The sequence below is a fragment of the Doryrhamphus excisus genome, linkage group LG3, assembly GCF_037039965.1.
Source record: "Doryrhamphus excisus strain RoL-2023G ecotype Guam linkage group LG3, RoL_Dexc_Guam_v1.1, whole genome shotgun sequence".
NCBI lineage: Eukaryota > Metazoa > Chordata > Actinopteri > Syngnathiformes > Syngnathidae > Doryrhamphus > Doryrhamphus excisus.
The window spans coordinates 3188572-3207043 of record NC_136359.1 but is presented as its reverse complement, the minus strand read 5'-3'; the positions used below and the strand labels follow the sequence as shown (position 1 = coordinate 3207043).

Below are 18472 nucleotides of genomic sequence, written 5' to 3'. Positions count from 1 at the left end.
ACACAACAAATTAGCTCCCGCTAGTTGAATGACTAACAACCGCCACTGATCCGTAGTCTATGCTTTGTTACATACATACCGTATCGATGTGCATGTAACCGATACTTTCTGATCAACTTTATGACTATTTTAATATTAAAAACGGGCTGAAGCTTTAGTTTGTACACATTTTGTCTCGGTTTTAATGGAGGTGTTAATCACGAGCCATTTGTTCAGCTTAAATTGGGAGCACTTTGATAATAACGTATGCCATTAGTCTCCCCTGGAAGTTTTACACTTCAGTGCCCCCCATTTTTGCTTTATTTTATTAGGTTCATTAGCACTTTCTTAAAATTGAGTGGAGCATTAAGTTTTGTCGTTATTGTGGGTGTGTTTTTTTGTGGGTTTTTTTTTTCAGTGCCTTTAAATATAAAGTAGTATTTGGAGCAGCAAAATCCTTCCAGTGAGGAAACCACACTAGGTTTTGAGTACTAGGAGTTTTGACTCTGGTCAACATCAAGTACAACAAATAGTAACTAAGTTTTTTGTTAAAGCGGACCTAGTATGTTTTTTACACTTTTCTGACCAATAAATGTTAGAATGTTGTATTATCGTGTTAAATGTGTTCAGAAAATTAGGTTGGGCGTACCCAAAATTTTTGGAAATCCAAGGAAATCCAGCTGGAATAGGTGGAGGAAACAGTTTGTGGGCGTCCCACAGAGATCTGTTGCCTGCCCTCTTCTTGTCTCTGGATTGGTATAGTTCTTCTATGGAGGGCAGGCTGGTCTCCATGTTTTTCTGTATGGACCTGGTTGTCCGTTGCAGTCTGTTTTTGTCCAGTTGGGTCGCAGAGTCAAACCCCAAACTGTGATGGCGATGCAGAGAACAAGAGAACAAGAAGCTTGTTCCTTGAACTTCTTGAGCTGTCTCAAGAAGTACAACGTGTCTATGTGGAGGGTTGCACGGCGGAGGAGTGGTTAGTGTGCAGACCTCACAGCTAGGAGACCCGGGTTCAATTCCACTCTGTGCTATCTCTGTGTGGAGTTTGCATGTTCTCCCCGTGCATTGCAAGGTTTTCGCCCGCATTCCAAAACCATGCTAGGTTAATTGGCGACTCCAAATTGTCCATAGGTATGAATGTGAATGGTTGTTTGTCTATATGTGCCCTGTGATTGGCTGGCTACCAGTCCAGGGTGTGCCCCAATTCTTGTCCGAAGACAGCTGGAATAGGCTCCAGCACCTCTGCTGAATGTTGTATTATCGTGTTAAACGATGCCAATGTTTCAGAAAATTAGGTTTGCGCTATTGAAAGTTAGCCCTGAAAGAAGTTTGGGATGGCTCTGAACGCTCGGTTTTCGAAAGTGTTCACAATCACACCGGAGTGGGCGTACCCAAAATTTTTGGAAATCCAGCTGGAATAGGTGGAGGAAACAGTTTGTGGGCGTCCCACAGAGATCTGTTGCCTGCCCTCTTCTTGTCTCTGGATTGGTATCGTTCTTCTATGGAGGGCAGGTTGGCCTGGTGGAGTTTGCATGTTCTCCCCGTGCATTGCAAGGTTTTCGCCCGCATTCCAAAACCATGCTAGGTTAATGGTGGGCGTACCCAAAATTTTTGGAAATCCAGCTGGAATAGGTGGAGAAAAACAGTTTGTGGGCGTCCCACAGAGATCTGTTGCCTGCCCTCTTCTTGTCTCTGGATTGGTATCGTTCTTCTATGGAGGGCAGGTTGGTCTCCATGTTTTTCTGTATGGACCTGGTTGTCCGTTGCAGTCTGTTTTTGTCCAGTTGGGTCGCAGAGTCAAACCCCAAACTGTGATGGCGATGCAGAGAACAAGAGAACAAGAAGCTTGTTCCTTGAACTTCTTGAGGTGTCTCAAGAAGTACAACGTGTCTATGTGGAGGGCTGCACGGTGGGGGAGTGGTTAGTGCTCAGACCTCACAGCTAGGAGACCCAGGTTCAATTCCACTCTCGGCTATCTCTGTGTGGAGTTTGCATGTTCTCCCTGTGCATTGCAAGGTTTTCGCCAATGTTTCAGAAAATTTGGTTTGCGCTATTGAAAGTGAACCCTGTTTTTCTGTATGGACGTGGTTGTCCGTTGTAGTCTGTTTTTGTCCAGTTGGGTCGCAGAGTCAAACCCCAAACTGTGATGGCGATGCAGAGAACAAAGTGTGTTATTCCATTATAGAAGCTTGTTCCTTGTACAACGTGTCTATGTGGAGGGCTGCACGGTGATCGAGTGGTTAGTGCTCAGACCTCACAGCTAGGAGACCCGGGTTCAATTCCACTCTCGGCCATCTCTGTTCGGGGTTTGCATTTTCTTGCCGCGCATTGCAAGGTTTTCGCCCACATTCCAAAAAACATGCTAGGTTAATTGTTGACTCCAAATTGTCCATAGGTATGAATGTGAGTGTGAATGGTTGTTTGACTAAATGTGCCCTGTGATTGGCTGGCTCTCTGAAGTTAGTTTTATTCGCTCTACCGATTGAAACCTGGTTCGAGCCCGAGTGGTTGGTGCAGTTGATGTGTCAGCGCGGGGGAGTAGTCGGGATTATCCGTAATGGATAACAGCTTGTTCATCCTCCTCTTCCCCAGCACGGAATCAAAGGTGTCCTCCAGCAGGAACAACATGCACTGGCAACAACCCACCGTTGAAGGATCTCAGCGACTTCTCCTTCAACTTTGATGGCGACTCTTCATGCTAGGTCACGCGTTGAGCCGAGTACGCAAGGCTGCTTGTGTATTCTCCGTCACTACCCTCTGAAGTCCGTTCGCAATCTCTGCATTTTTTTTTTTCCTCCCTTGCTGGCTTATCCTGCTCTTCCAGCAGTGGCTGCAGGATGTTGCAGTGAATGCACCAGGGAATTTATAGAAAAAGTAATTCTCCCACAGCGACCTATTCCATCCACATGCAAATGGGCTGTGATGCTGCAGCAGCAGGTATTATGGATGGCGCCAAGATGGACTCGCTTGGGATGAAGCAGCATGTTTTTTTTTTTTTTCTCGCTGTTGGGAACCAGAAAGATTGTAAACGGAATACTTTCCATATTTGAGCCACGATGGTAAAACTTCCATCACTCTAGTTTTTTATTTAAAGCAGAAATTTTTTTTTTTTTACACAAATCAATATTGATCATAATACAAGACCTTTGAATAAGTTTGAAAAAACAGGTTGTCTTATATTCAACCAATGAGTCGGAGCCTTTCTTCCTGTCACTCAACGTTTAAAAAAAAAATTATTCTGGTTTGGTCTGATGTCATTGACGATTATCCAAACTAAAGGATAATTTTATTTATTTATTTATTTTTCTACATTGATCTTTATTCATGTCAACAGCTCATGCCTGGTGTGAAAATGGACAACAATCTCCCCAATTCGAGGCAGAGCTTTTCTTCCTGTCACTCCATTTACTTTCATTCATTCATTCATTTTCTACCGCTTTTCCTCACGAGGGTCGCGGGGGTGCTGGAGCCTATCCCAGAGAGGCGGTGTACACCCTGGACTGGTGGCCAGCCAATCACAGGGCACATATAGACAAACAACCATTCACACTCACATTCATACCTATGGACAATTTGGAGTCGCTAATTAACCTAGCATGTTTTTGGAATGTGGGAGGAAACCGGAGTACCCGGAGAAAACCCACGCATGCACGGGGAGAACATGCAAACTCCACACAGAGATGGCCGAGGGTGGAATTGAACCCTGGTCTCCTAGCTGTGCGGTCTGTGCGCTAACCACTAGACCGCCGTGCCACCCACGCCATTTACTTATTTTATATAAATAAGTTATTATTGGTTTTTTTTTTATTTGTTTGAGGTATTGTTAAAATTGCAAAGTACTGGACAAAACCACTTCTCCCCAATCCGAGTGCAGAGCTTTTCTTCCTGTCACTCCATTTACTTATTTTATATAAATAAGTTATTATTGGGTTTTTTTTATTTGTTTGAGGCATTGTTAAAATTGCAAAGTACTCGACAAAACCACTTCTTCCCAATCCGAGTGCAGAGCTTTTCTTTCTGTCACTCCATTTACTTATTTTATATAAATAAGTTATTATTGGTTTTTTTTATTTGTTTGAGGCATTGTTAAAATTGCAAAGTACTCGAAAAAAACCACTTCTCCCCAATCCGAGTGCAGAGTTTTTCTTCCCATCACTCCATTTACTTATTTTATATAAATAAGTTATTATTGGGTTTTTTTTATTTGTTTGAGGCATTGTTAAAATTGCAAAGTACTCGACAAAACCACTTCTTCCCAATCCGAGTGCAGAGCTTTTCTTCCCATCACTCCATTTACTTATTTTATATAAATAAGTTATTATTGGGTTTTTTTTTTATTTGTTCGAGGCATTGTTGAAATTGCAAAGTACTCGAAAAAAAAACACTTCTCCCCAATCCGAGTGCAGAGCTTTTCTTCCCATCACTCCATTTACTTATTCTATATAAATAAGTTATTATTGGGTTTTTTTTTATTTGTTCGAGGCATTGTTAAAATAGCAAAGTACTCGAAAAAAAAACACTTCTCCCCAATCCGAGTGCAGAGCTTTTCTTCCCATCACTCCATTTACTTATTTTATATAAATAAGTTATTATTGGGTTTTTTTTTATTTGTTCGAGGCATTGTTAAAATAGCAAAGTACTCGAAAAAAAAACACTTCTCCCCAATCCGAGTGCAGAGCTTTTCTTCCTGTCACTCCATTTACTTATTTTATATGAATAAGTTATTATTGTTGTTTTTTTTTATTTGTTTGAGGCATTTTTAAAATTATTATCCAGGCACTTAAATTGCCTTTTGGGGCATTTAGCGTACTCTAAATGTTACCAAATTTTGCAAGCATATGTAGAGAAATGAAAAAAAAGTTTCAATAATTGGAATTGAAAAATCAAATAAAGTTGTGATTTTTGGGGAGAAATTAGGTTTGGGAATAAAGTGATAACATTATGAGGAAAAAAGATGAAGATTAAGACGAAAGTTTAAACATAGTTTGGATTTCCTTTTTTTTTTAAGTGCGATTTTGCATATTTAGTGTCTTCCATCAGCTGCAAAGTGTTTGAACAGCATGATCCAAATGATTAAAGTGCAGTTTAGCAAAGTTGCAGCACTGCTAAATGTGTGTGATGTGTGCAAAGTACTCGTCACACAATGTTTACCGACCAGTCGTGGATCCTGCTGGATATTAAACACACAAATGCACAAACATGAGACTTTGGGATCTTAGCAGCTGTCATATTACACCTCTTGGTTGTTTTTAGTGATGGTCTGTGTGTGTGTGTGTTTGTGTATTGAAGAGTTTCACCCCCCCGAGGAGTCAAGTGTATAGTGTTCTAAGAGTGTGTCCTTTCACTAATTAGCTGCAAACATCTGTCCAGGGCGGCTGCCAGTGGGAGATCATAATGGAATAACCGGAAACACTTGCACTGCAGCGTACATAAACAAACACAGCACATACAGTTTGGGGTCGCATTTGATTTATCATTCATTGTTATTGAACTTCTATTTTATTTAGTCATTATTTTATCATTTATTACTGAATAAGCATGTTAAAAAAAAATGTTGTATACCCCAGTGTATGATCTTGTATGACAGGGGTCTTAAACTCAATTTACTTGGGGGCCACTGGAGCTCGGGTCGGAGTGAGACTGGGTCGCATCAGGTTTAAAAAAAAAAAAATGCATTTATTAAAAACAAAAAATTTTTAAAAATTCGCCTTGTTTCCAATTTTCCACAATAAAAGCTCTGATAAAACATTCCACTGTTATCAAATATTTAACTTTTTTTTTTTTTACACAAAATAAGATGAAAAATAAATAAACAAATCAAGAATAAAGAAAATCAATCAATCAGTAATAAATAAATAAATATAATAATAATAATAATAAAAACTTAAGGATCCACATATAGTTGGTGGGTAGACAAATTATTTTTTTCAGATTAAAACTAACAAAGCATTATTAGAGCCCTGTAGACATGACAAAACACGACTATAGTCACATTTATACTCTTTTTATTTACAACATATTGCGCAACTGCAGGGTCTTGAGACACATGCTAACTCGCAAACTAGAGAGCTAGCGACCTAAACGGTAGCCTTCAAGTTATTTCCTTTAAACTTAAATAGCCGAAAACTTACCACTTCCACACGGATAGTGAGGAAAACTATTAACAGTTATTTAACCTTTAACATGAACATTAATCAAAGGTAATAATTTTTTCTGGGACTAGCATTAAACTTTCATATCAAGGCGGGGGCCTCAAACTTGTGTCCTGCGGGCCACATTTGGCCCACGGGCCGCATGTTTGAGACCCCTGTTGTATGACATACCACACAAACTATATAAAGTGCTTATTAAAGTCAAGTTCTCGCCTTATAATTGTGAGTCATTGTTCTCCATCGAGCCTCGTTTTTTTATCCTCCATGTTTTGCGTCGACGGAATGTTTTATGTGCGACCTTCAGCGTTACTATGATGAAGTTTTGTAGAGACACCGCGGAAGATTAAAGAACTATTAGCTACACTCCGTCACCTTCTCCAGCTGTTGCCTTTTGTTTATGGACCAAAAGTGTTATGATACACGGGGCGCTATCGGCACCTAGGCAATTTCAGCTAATGATATAAGGGAGCGCTTGTTTTTTTGTTGTTTGTTTTTGTTTGGAGACATTCGGGGGGGTCGGCTGCGGGACGTACCATCACCGCTCAATCACGACGAATTTTCCAACTCTGACTTTCGTTATATCTTCTATTTCGATAGCGGCGAGACATCTATCTTTTTATGTCATGCTCTTCTCCAGCAGATATTTTTCAACTGTGTCATCGCTGTCCTTCTACTCCTCCTTAGAACCAAAATCACTCAAGTCATCTTCTTCAGCGTCACAATTACACAACCTCATGATTCCTTCATCACACACGTTGTCAGTCTCTTGGTGTCACTTATGTCTTGATGTGAATTATGAACCATTTAGCTTGTGCTGTCCTCTTCATCATGTAGTAGTCCAGCTTTTAGAAACCTGTTGGTGATAGCAGATGATTGGCAGGCCGAGCAGTCCATACAAAATCTATAGGAATTCTACATTTGATCAAATTAACTTCAAAGTAACTGTCATTTTAGATGATGGACATTGAACCTACCAAACGAAAGATTAAACCCACATCTTTGATCAGGAAAAAAAAAATTCATTTTTTTTCAATTTTCATTTCAACATAGGTAAGTTTCAGGAAAATTTCAGTTCCCGACTAAAAAATAAAATATTTTTACTTTGACGATAACAACTACACTAACATAAACAACACAAAAAGAGGTGTGTTCACATCAAAATAATGTATCTACAAATTATGTATTTTGAATTTTCACATTTGGAATTGAACTATTTGTGTGCATGCGTTCAAATTCCGCTACAGCGCACCTTCTCCATGCTTCCTCCTTCCAGTCGTGTGATTTTTCCATTCACATGACCCCTGCCGAGCTCATGCTTTTCTGCCCTCTTGTGGACGTTTCCATGGTTTAAAATTGATCTGAAGTAAAATGCATCAGTGGAGAGTTGCATCATCAAATATGTTTGATTCAAATACAAAAAAAAAAAAAAATTAAAGACGAAAAAATACATTGTTGGGATCGAGCATCTGTGCTAGTTTAATTTTTTTTAATTTTTTTTTTCCTTGTTTTTACCAAAGTAGCTTCAAACTTGTATAGCTTCCCTGGAGTCAGTAATATGATTGTTGGTGTTATGAACAACATTTTTTCCATAATATGAACACAATCACAAGTGTGTGTTTTTATGCTAAAGGTGATGTTTTGTTGTGTTGCAGGTGGTGGAGACAAACTTGGTGGCGTTTGACTGCCACTGGATCCTCATCAATGAGGTGAGTGGATTCTGGTTCTGTACAAATACTGTACAGTCCTATTCAGAAAAAAAACATATTCACTAATTTTCTACCGCTTATCTTCACGAGGGTCGAGGGGGGTGCTGGAGCCTATCCCAGCTGTCTATTTCACATTTGCAAATTTTTCCACCCTTTCTATTAAGTTGCGGTCACACGGCCAAAGTGCTTCCTAACTATGAACCATATAAGGAAGTCTGCCCGCTGTGATGTCACAAAGGAACGGTTTTACCACGCCTTTTGAAACCGAGCGTTTTTAGTCATCCCAAATATATTTCATGGCTCACTTCCAAATGCGCAAATGTCATTATCTGAAACTTTGGCATCATTTAACGTGAGAATACAACGATCTAATTACATTTATAGGTCAGAAAAGTGGAAAAAAACCACAATAGTCCCCTTTTAACTATAAATTCTCAGAGTTCCTCAGGATTAAATGTTTGTTTTAGTAACATTTCATTATTCATTCATTTATTTATTTTCTACTCACAAGGGTCGTGGGGGTGCTGGAGCCTATCCTAGCTGTCTATTTCACATTTGCAAATTTTTGGACCCTTTCTATTAAGTTGCGGTCACACAGCCAAAGTGCTTCCTAACTATGAACCATATAAGGAAGTCTGCCCGCTGTGATGTCACAAAGGAACGGTTTTGCCACGCCTTTTGAAACCGAGCGTTTTTAGTCATCCCAAATATCTACTCACGAGGGTCGCGGGGGTGCTGGAACCTATCCCGGCTGTCTTTGGGCGAGAGGCGGGGTACACCCTGGACTGGTGGCCAGCCAATCACAGGGCACATATAGACAAACAACCATTCACACTCACATTCATACCTATGGACAATTGCTTTCCTTCTTTCCTTCCTTCCTTCTTTCCTTCTGTCCTTTCTTCCTTCCCTCCTTCCTTCTTTCCTTCCTTCCTTCCTTCTCTCCTTCCTTCCTTCCCTCCCTGCTTCCCTTCTTCCTTCCTTCCTTCCTTCTCTCCTTACCTCCTCCCTTCCTTCCTTCCTTCCTTCCTTCCTTCCCTCCTTCCTTCCCTCCTTCCTTCCCTCCTTCCTTCCTTCCTTCCCTCCTTTCCTTCTCTCCTTCCGTCCCTCCTTCCTTCCCTCCTTCCCTCCCTTCCTTCCTTCCTTCCCTCCTTTCCTTCTCTCCTTCCGTCCCTCCTTCCTTCCCTCCTTCCCTCCCTCCTTCTTTCCTTCCTTCCTTCCTTCCTTTCCTTCCCTCCTTCCTTCCTTCCTTCCTTCCTTCATTCCTTCCTTCCTTCCATTTTCTACCGCTTTTCTTCACAAAAAGCAGGGTGCTGGAGCCTATCCCAACTGTCTTCAAGTGAGAGGCGGGGTACACCCTGGACTGGTGGCCAGCCAATCACAGGGCACATATAGACAAACAACCATTCACACTCACATTCATACCTACGGACAATTCGGACCAGTCGCCAATTAACCTAGCATGTTTTTGTAATGTGGGAGTAAACCATGCAATGCACAGGGATAACGTGCAAACTCCACACAGAGACGGCCGAGGGTGGAATTGAACCCTGGTATTGAAATCAATACTTGTGTTGTATATGGTACCATATTTTCATTCAAAAGTGCCCATCTTTGAACATTCCCTAAATCCCCAAGCGTTGTTAACCTCCCATGGAAAGCGACATTTACAAAAAAAAAAAGGTTCCATCCCCAGGGAGCCTAAGACTATTTAAATTACTTCCCACTGAGGTGTTTTTACTCTTGTTGTTTGCGACCTCTGTGGAAATATTTTAATTGAGAAGAAGTTTTCCAATCAAAAATTAGCAAGGTGATTTAAATATTAATAAGACTTGGGAGGATGGAAATGAGATCAGAAGTTCACTAAGTCACGATCTTAATCATAGTGGCAAACATTCCCATTTGTGGGCTAATTTTAATAAGACTTTCGGTCATGAGGCAGAAAAACATAATTCACTGATTTTCATTTTTGAGAAATTTAGTTGATAAAATAACACATTGACCTGAATATAAAACCATTTTGAATATAGGATGATTTCAGGCCACTGGCGTGAGTGACAGGAGGAAAACCTCTGCATTGCAATTGGATTCACAATCCTTGTTTTTTCTATCCCTCGGATGAAATATTTTTATCATTTCATATTCCAGGTATTCCTCAAAAATATGTTTTTGATATCATGTCATTCACATTTTTAGCTTACCTTTTATACATTTTAAGAAATTTTTGTTTTTGTGTTACTACACCAACCTTCCATAAGTCAGGTCAGGTTGTTTTCTTGAAATATCTTTGTAATGAACATTTTTTATCATTTCATAATCCAGGTATTCCTCAAAAAACATGTTTTTGATATCATGTTATTCACATTTTAGCTTACCTTTTATACGGCGGTCGAGTGGTTAGCACGCACACCTCACAGCTAGGAGACCAGGGTTCAATTCCACACTCGGCCATCTCTGTGTGGAGTTTGCATGTTGTCCCCGTGCATTGCAAGGTTTCCTCCCACATTCCAAAAACATGCTAGGTTAATTTAGCGACTCCAAATTGTCCATAGGTATGAATGTGAGTGTGAATGGTTGTTTGTCTATATGTGCCCTGTGATTGGCTGGCCACCAATCCAGGGTGTACCCCGCCTCTCGCCCGAAGACAGCTGGGATAGGCTCCAGCACCACCGCGACCCTTGTGATGATAAGCGGTAGAAAATTAATTATTTGAAGGAATGAATATATCTCGGGTTGCATGGCGGACAAGTGGTTAGTGCCTCACAGCTAGGAGACCCAAGTTCAATCCCACTCTCAGCCATCTCTGTGTGGAGTTTGCATGTTGTCCCCGTGCATTGCAAGGTTTCCTCCCACATTCCAAAAACATGCTAGGTTAATTGACGACTCCAAATTGTCCATAGGTATAAATGTGAGTGTGAATGGTTGTTTGTCTATATGTGACCTGTGATTGGCTGGCCACCAAGTCCAGGGTGTACCCCGCCTCTCGCCCGAAGACAACTGGGATAGGCTCCAGCACCACCGCGACCCTTGTGATGATAAGCGGTAGAAAATTAATGATTGAAGGAATGAATATATCTCGGGTTGCATGGCGGACAAGTGGTTAGTGCCTCACAGCTAGGAGACTCAAGTTTAATCCCACTCTCAGCCATCTCTGTGTGGAGTTTGCATGTTATCCCCGTGCATTGCAAGGTTTCCTCCCACATTCCAAAAACATGCTAGGTTAATTAGCGACTCCAAATTGTCCATAGGTATGAATGTGAGTGTGAATGGTTGTTTGTCTATATGTGCTGTGTGCATTAAGGCCTCGTGGGCAACCTTTGCAGCAACACCTGATGCATGTCACAAATCACTCATTGACGGCCGCGTGGCAGGCTGACATGTGCCCCATTTTTTTTTTTCATATAGTAACAGAAAACTTGTTACTTCAATATAAATGTGAGGAAACTACAGTTCAAAGGAAAGTAGGTCCTCTAAGATTAGTATTATGTCTATTGCATCAAAATTCATATGCAGTAATATCTAATATAACGTATTACTTTCAAATGGCAGAAACTAGCACTATATATATATATATACATATATTTCATATATATTAAAATTTAGGAAAGTAGGCCATCCTGGTGTTGCTATGGTAACTGCACCAATACCGTTCTCCATATAACAAACCGGCGGACCGTCAACCGTTATGATATTGAATTTTTATCCCACTATAATTAACATAGACCCATTAAGTGTTACAATGGAAAAATCGCAAGCATTCTAACTGGACTGCACGATGTCCTACTTCCGCCTATCAAAACGCCAGACGAGAAGAATTTTGAATGTTCAAATACTAAAACAACAAGTCCATAAAGGAATATGTGAAGCCTTTATATTCAAAGAGACTGTTTAAGCAGATGAAGGCTTCAATATTCTCTTGTACTCCGGAGCATGAATACCGGAAGAGTGCGCTTTATTATGGATGAGGGGATAGTGTATGCTTGTCATAACTTTGCTTTATCTACAGCCAGCAGTTAGAGCATCCCACTGAGGCACAGTTCACACTTTATAATTGATCAGCCTGCCCTTCCTCATCGCCTCGGTTCTGCTCACGGTGCGAGGAAGAGGAATGATAAAGGGGATGCGTTACTTCCATTTTTTTTTTTTTTATTCCTTTTTTTTCTCTTTAAGTTTGCGGACTACTTTTTAATACATTATTGCACCATGTCCATGAAGCAGGATAGCCTCGGTTAGTTTGGCATTTCATAAAAATTGAGGATTGTACCGAGATACTGTTCTGAACTCCTGTTTACATGCCAGTGTAAAAATTATCGACTGACAATTCATATTACATTAAAGAGACATTACCTTACATGACATGACCTTAACATCATGACAAAGAAAAAAAACAAGTTCTCCCATTCCATGTGGAAGTGGTACGTTTTTGGCTTCTCAACTCCATTTGAAACCCTTACAATAAATTAATTGGAGGCCAACTATTTAGCTTAGTAGCTTGCTATGTTTAAATATGCTTAAATATGTGATCATGTTGCCTGCGTTTAAGAGTAATAGTAATGGTTTTATTTCATTTAAACATGCATCAGATTACAATTGAATGCATCCCATAATCAGTTCCCAGTTCCACATGTCCAAAAGGAGTAGGAAGAAGCAAAGCTTATTAAATCCTACCCCTCCTTCTACACTTAGTAACTGTTACATTTGTTCACTTCCTGCTTTCTATAATACAGTTTAGGTTTTTTTTTTTTTTAATAATGTACCTCGTAGACACATGCTAACTCGCAAACTAGAGAGCTAGCGACCTAAACGGTAGCCTTCAAGTTATTTCCTTTAAACTTAAAAAGCCAAAAACTTACCACTTCCACACAGATAGGGAGGATAACTATTAACAGTTATTTAACCTTTAACATGAACATTAATCAAACGTAATAATTTTTTTCTGGGTACATGATACCATACAGCATCCGTATCAAACTTGCGCGGGGACGCACTAACATTAAACTTTCATATCAAGGCGGGGGCCTCAAATTAGTATCCTGCGTGCCACATTTGGCCCGGGGGCCGCGTGTTTGAGACCGCTGATTTAGTTCAAATCAATGAAATCCGATACGATATGATGCAATTCAACATGAGTCAACCTTTTTTGTATCATGGCTGTCCAGGTCCCCGGTGTGTGTTTGCGAGAGAGCGACAGGAAGAAAATCTGTGGAGTGAGGAGAAGTGGTTTAGGGCTGCCTGTTGGTTTCCGCATATAAACGTCAAAGCCCCGAATATAAGTGTAGGTGTGAAAGCATATTCATAGTGGAAGAACACAGTCATAAAATCTCCTTTAGTTTTTCGTTTTCTCCAACAACTAGACCAGGAAGAACTTGGAGGTGGGTGGGCAGTGGAAATAGGTCAGAGAGAAAGGTCAGAAAAGAAATGAATAGTTTTCCTCTCTCAAGATGAAGGGATTTTATGTCTCTGGGGGAGGGGGGGGGGTTGCGAGGAGAGAGGGCAGAGGACAAAGTCTAATAAGGGATGAGCGATGTTTTCAAATCAAACACTGAAGGAAATATAAGGCTTGGGCGGTGGTTGGTGCCGGGCGGCGGGGGGCGGAAGGGGGGGTATGGAGACTTTTAAGCTTTATGGAGTAAACAAGGAGCTGCTGAATCGTGTACGTACTTTGCGGTGTATTGTTAAAGATGTGTGCTATTTTGTCGGATGTCTGACTTGGAAGATTGGTTGACAGGAAGTAGTTGACAGGAAGTAGCCCGAGGCCAAAGACAGGAGGGGAAATTCACATCTGTGTGTCGTCGCTGAGTGTTTGTTCATATGAGGGATATTTGTTTTGGCTCTCCGTATATATAGTAATATATATAAATATATAAAGTTGGTGCCACAATATTTATTCATGGCTCACATTTCAACAAGCATTTTATTATGGCTTCTTTTGAGGCGTCATTGTGGGGGGGCCGCAGTGGTACTGCAGGTGAGGTCATTAAAAATATGAACTTTTTTTTTAATTGTAAAATATTTATTGCATGATAAAAAAAAATATTTACAGGTCTAAATAATAACGTTTTGAGTGTTATTGACCTGTTTTTATTGGAACATACCTCTCTGGTCATCATGCCAGCCTTGAATATAGTTATGAAAAGTATGAGAATTAATTAGATTAAAAATTTGGGCTTTCATTTCAATCCTGAATTTTAATAATAATAAGAATAATGGTAATAATAATGATAATAATAATAATAACAATGATGATGATGATAATAATAATGACAATAATAATAATAATGATAATAATAATAATAATGGTAATAATAATGACAATAATAATAATAATAATAATAATAATAATGATGATGATGATAATAATAATGACAATAATAATAATAATAACAATAATAATAATAAAGATTATGATGATGATAATAATAATAATGATAAGAATAATAATAATAATAATAATAATAATGACAATAATAATAATAATCATAATAACAACAGCAATAATCATAATAATAATAATGATAATAATGATGATAATAATAATAATAATGACAATAATAATAATAATAATGACAATAATAATGACAACAATAATAACAATAATAATGATTATGATGATGATAATAATGATAATAATAATAATAACAATAATAATAATAAAGATTATGATAATGATAATAATGATAACAATAATAATGATGAGAATAATAATAATAATAATAATAATAATAACATTATTAATTATGATAATGATAATAATAATAATAATGGTAATAATAATAATAATAATGACAATAATAATAATAATAATAATAATAATAATGACAATAATGACAACAATAATAACAATAATAATAATAATAATAATAATAATAATAATAATAATAATAATAATAATAATAATAATAATAATAATAATAATAATAATAATAATAATAATAATAGTTTGCATGTTCTCCCCGTGCATGCGTGGGTTTTCTCCGGGTACTCCGGTTTCCTCCCACATTCCAAAAACATGCTAGGTTAATTAGCGACTCCAAATTGTCCATAGGTATGAATGTGAGTGTGAATGGTTGTTTGTCTATATGTGCCCTGTGATTGGCTGGCCACCAGTCCAGGGTGTACCCCGCCTCTTGCCGGAAGACAGCTGGGATAGGCTCCAGCACCCCCTGTGACCCTCGTGAGGATAAGCGGTAGTAAATGAATAATAATAATAATATGAAAATTATAATGAATTATGAAAATATTATTATTATTATTAAGTTAAGTGCTCTGAGAACGCAGCATTTTGTCTATGTACTGTTTACAGGACGAAGGTGGACCGCTGACATTTTTTAGATTTTCAAGTGGGTCCTGAGTTGGTAAAGTTTTTGAACCCCTGATCTATATTATTGTCTAAACAACTGGCAACACCATCATTATCTAGAACTGCCTTAATCCTCTTGGGCATTGAATTCCCCTTGTTACGTGAATCCTGTTCCACTCCTGCATGATGACATCACTGTTGGTGATGGATCTGGTGGATGTGAGACGCCCCGCACTCCTCCACCTTTCTGCTTGAGGATGCCCCGCAGGGACTCAATTGGGTTTCCGATGTGGAGGAGACAAACTTGGCAACTTCATCACCTTCACCTTTAGCTTCCTTAGCGGGACACTTGTCATCTCGGGGGTTTCTGTGCTCCTTATCATCTTGGAAAACTGCCATGGGGCGTCGTTTCTGCTTCAGGATATCACTGCACATTGATGTTTCCCTCAGTGAGCCGGCAGCACTCGTGCAGCCCCAGATTTTATGCTTAAGATGTACGGGTAATTGAGCTTTCTATGTGGTTTCATGAACGGTGTGTTTATATATGTCTCTGGTCTTGAGGAAGGACTGCAAGTGGGCAGTCCAAACTGTCAGGTACAACAAACAGTTTTTAATGTATGAATGCTACCCCAAATGAAGCTCATTGCACCCAATTATCTCGCTGCTCACTTGTGTTGCCAGTTGTTGACTCATTTTAATCCATCCATTTTTTTTATTGACAACATATTGCGTAACTTGAGACACATGCTAACTCGCAAACTAGAGAGCTAGCGACCTAAACGGTAGCCTTCAAGTTATTTCCTTTAAACTTAAATAGCCAAAAACTTACCACTTCCACACGGATAGGGAGGATAACTATTAACAGTTATTTAACCTTTAACATGAACATTAATTAAACGTAATAATTTTTTCTGGGTACATGATACCATACAGCATCCATATCAGGCGGGGGCCTCAAAGTAGTGTCCTGCGGGCCGCATTTGGCCCGCGGGCCGCATGTTTGAGACCACTGATTTTGAGTATTCAGAGAGAATCCATGCATGCAAACACCACACAGAGAGGTCGGCGTCCTAACCACTAGTCCACTGCGCGGGACCCCGAGTCATTTTCAGTGAAGAGGAACTATACAAGCTGTACACAGACAACTCGAAACTATATCATGTTTACTTTGAGATGTTTGGAGATAAATACGGTGCTAAAAGGCTAAGGTTAATATGTATAAAACCAAATTTGTGTGTTAATGTGTTTTTTTTTTTGCATTTATTTGTGCAACCTTAGCTTTTGAAGTTTCTCGGCACGCCCTTGAATGGCTGCTGTGAATTTTAATTCTTCTTTGGCCGGCGGATCTTGCTTTTATAGCAATTTCTCAGGCATGTTCCGTCTTCTCTATACTCCCCCATCTTTGTAATCCGTAGCCGGTGGGTCGCTGTTTGGGATTTGTGCCACGTTTTAACCTTCCGCAAACCGGATAGCTCACTTTTGCTGTTTAGAAACTTGAGAGTACAAGACGTTCATACAAGGTTAAACCTCTTAAAGGCTCAATTGTGTTATGTTGTGTCTTTAACTGAGGTATGAATTTCAATTTGTTTACTTTCTATATCTTAATATTTTAAAGTGTTTTGTAGATGTGACGCTGATCCAGTTCTTTTCTTCTTCCGGCCCTTCTAAGGAGATCTCCGACTACGACCTACAGGACTTGGTGATGAAGTCGGTGGGCCGGTTGACGGTGGTGCGTCAGACGTTCCCGATGCCGCAGAACACGACCCAGCGTTGCGTCAAGCACAACCATCGGATTAATACGTCCCTCTGCGACCCCAAGAGCCCCAAGGCTCAGCAGCTGGAGGTGAGTGTTGTTATCTGAGTAGTGGAGTGTCAATTGATCAAATGACAACCTCGTTCTTTGAAATAAAAGGATAACCGGCAGTGGGTCAGTGGATCAGTACTAATAGTAATGTTCTGGTATCGATTCCAGATAGACAACTTTTTTTGTTTGTTTCCGGGGTTGTTTTATTTTTACTGACTATGCTTTAAACCAGGGGTCTCAAACTCAATTTTCCACTGGAAAAACAAACAACAACAAAAAAAAAAAATGCATTTATTAAAAACAGAAAAATGAATAAACTTTGCTTTGGTTTCGATTTTCTACAATAAAAGCTCTGATAAAACATTCCACTGTTCTCAAATATCTTACTTTTTATTTTTCTACACAAAATAAGATGAAAAATAAACAAATCAAGAATAAAGAAAATCAATCAATCAGTAATAAATAAATATAATAATAATAATAACTTAAGAAACCACATATAGTTGGTGGTTAGACAAATGATTTTTTTCAGATTAAAATGAACAAAGTATTATTAGAGCCCTGTAGACATGACAAAACACGACTATAGTCACATTTATACTCTTTTTATATTTACAACATATTGCGCAACTGCAGGCTCTTGAGACACATGCTAACTCGCAAACTAGAGAGCTAGCGACCTAAACGGTAGCCTTCAAGTTATTTCCTTTCAACTTAAATAGCCGAAAACTTACCACTTCCACACGTATAGGGAGGATAACAGCATCTATATTAAACTTGCGCGGGCCGCACTAACATTAAACTTTCATATCAAGACGGGGGCCTCAAACTCGTGTCCTGCGGACCACATTTGGCCCGCGGGCCGCGTGTTTGAGACCCCTGCTTTAAGCCCTTTAAAAACACATCCAATACCGCACACAACTCCATTTACAATCTTTGACTAAGCTATAGCAACATAGTTATAGCAGGAATCCGACACTGAGTCGCTAATTAACCTTTTTTGGAATGTGGGAGGAAACCGGAGTACCCGGAGAAATCCCACGCATGCACGGGGAGAACATGCAAACTCCACACAGAGATAGCAGAGGGTGGATTTGAACTCGGGTTTCCTAGCTGTGAGGTCTGCGCGCTAACCACTCAACCACCGTGCAGCCTAAATATATTGTTAATTATAATTTGTATAACTGAGTAACCTTAGCATAAAATAACCAGTTTTTGGGTTTAATTTCATAACAGTATGACTATTGATATTGGTACCAGTGATACCAAACTGTGTTTTCCTGGTGTTATACGGGTAAGGGAATTGAAAATGTAATCACAACCAGAGTATTGATTTGATGTTACAGTCCATAAATCATTTTATTGCTTTTTTTTTTTCCTCAGTCCAATTTTCTACAAGGCAATAATTATTCCAAAAATAATTAGAATTGATTGAATATTAAATAAGAGATATGTTACAAGGAAGCTTAAACGGCGACACTAATCATGTGTGTATCAGTTATATTGGCCGATCATACAAAGAACGCTGTTT

At 39.2% G+C, this 18472-nt stretch overlaps 1 protein-coding gene across 5 annotated transcripts in view; it reads left to right on the top strand.

Moving 5' to 3' along the window:
- Positions 1-18472, top strand: part of grid2 (glutamate receptor, ionotropic, delta 2) — a 487185-nt gene that overhangs the window by 307611 nt on the left and 161102 nt on the right. For all 5 annotated transcript variants that reach the window (XR_009129664.2, XM_058071482.2, XM_058071485.2 and 2 more), the window contains exons 5-6: positions 7784-7837; positions 16807-16980. Coding sequence is in view for 4 of the 5 variants with exons in the window: in XM_058071482.2 (XP_057927465.2) it covers positions 7784-7837; positions 16807-16980 (228 nt within the window). In the remaining variant the exon portion in view is untranslated. The remainder of the gene's footprint in view (positions 1-7783; positions 7838-16806; positions 16981-18472) is intronic.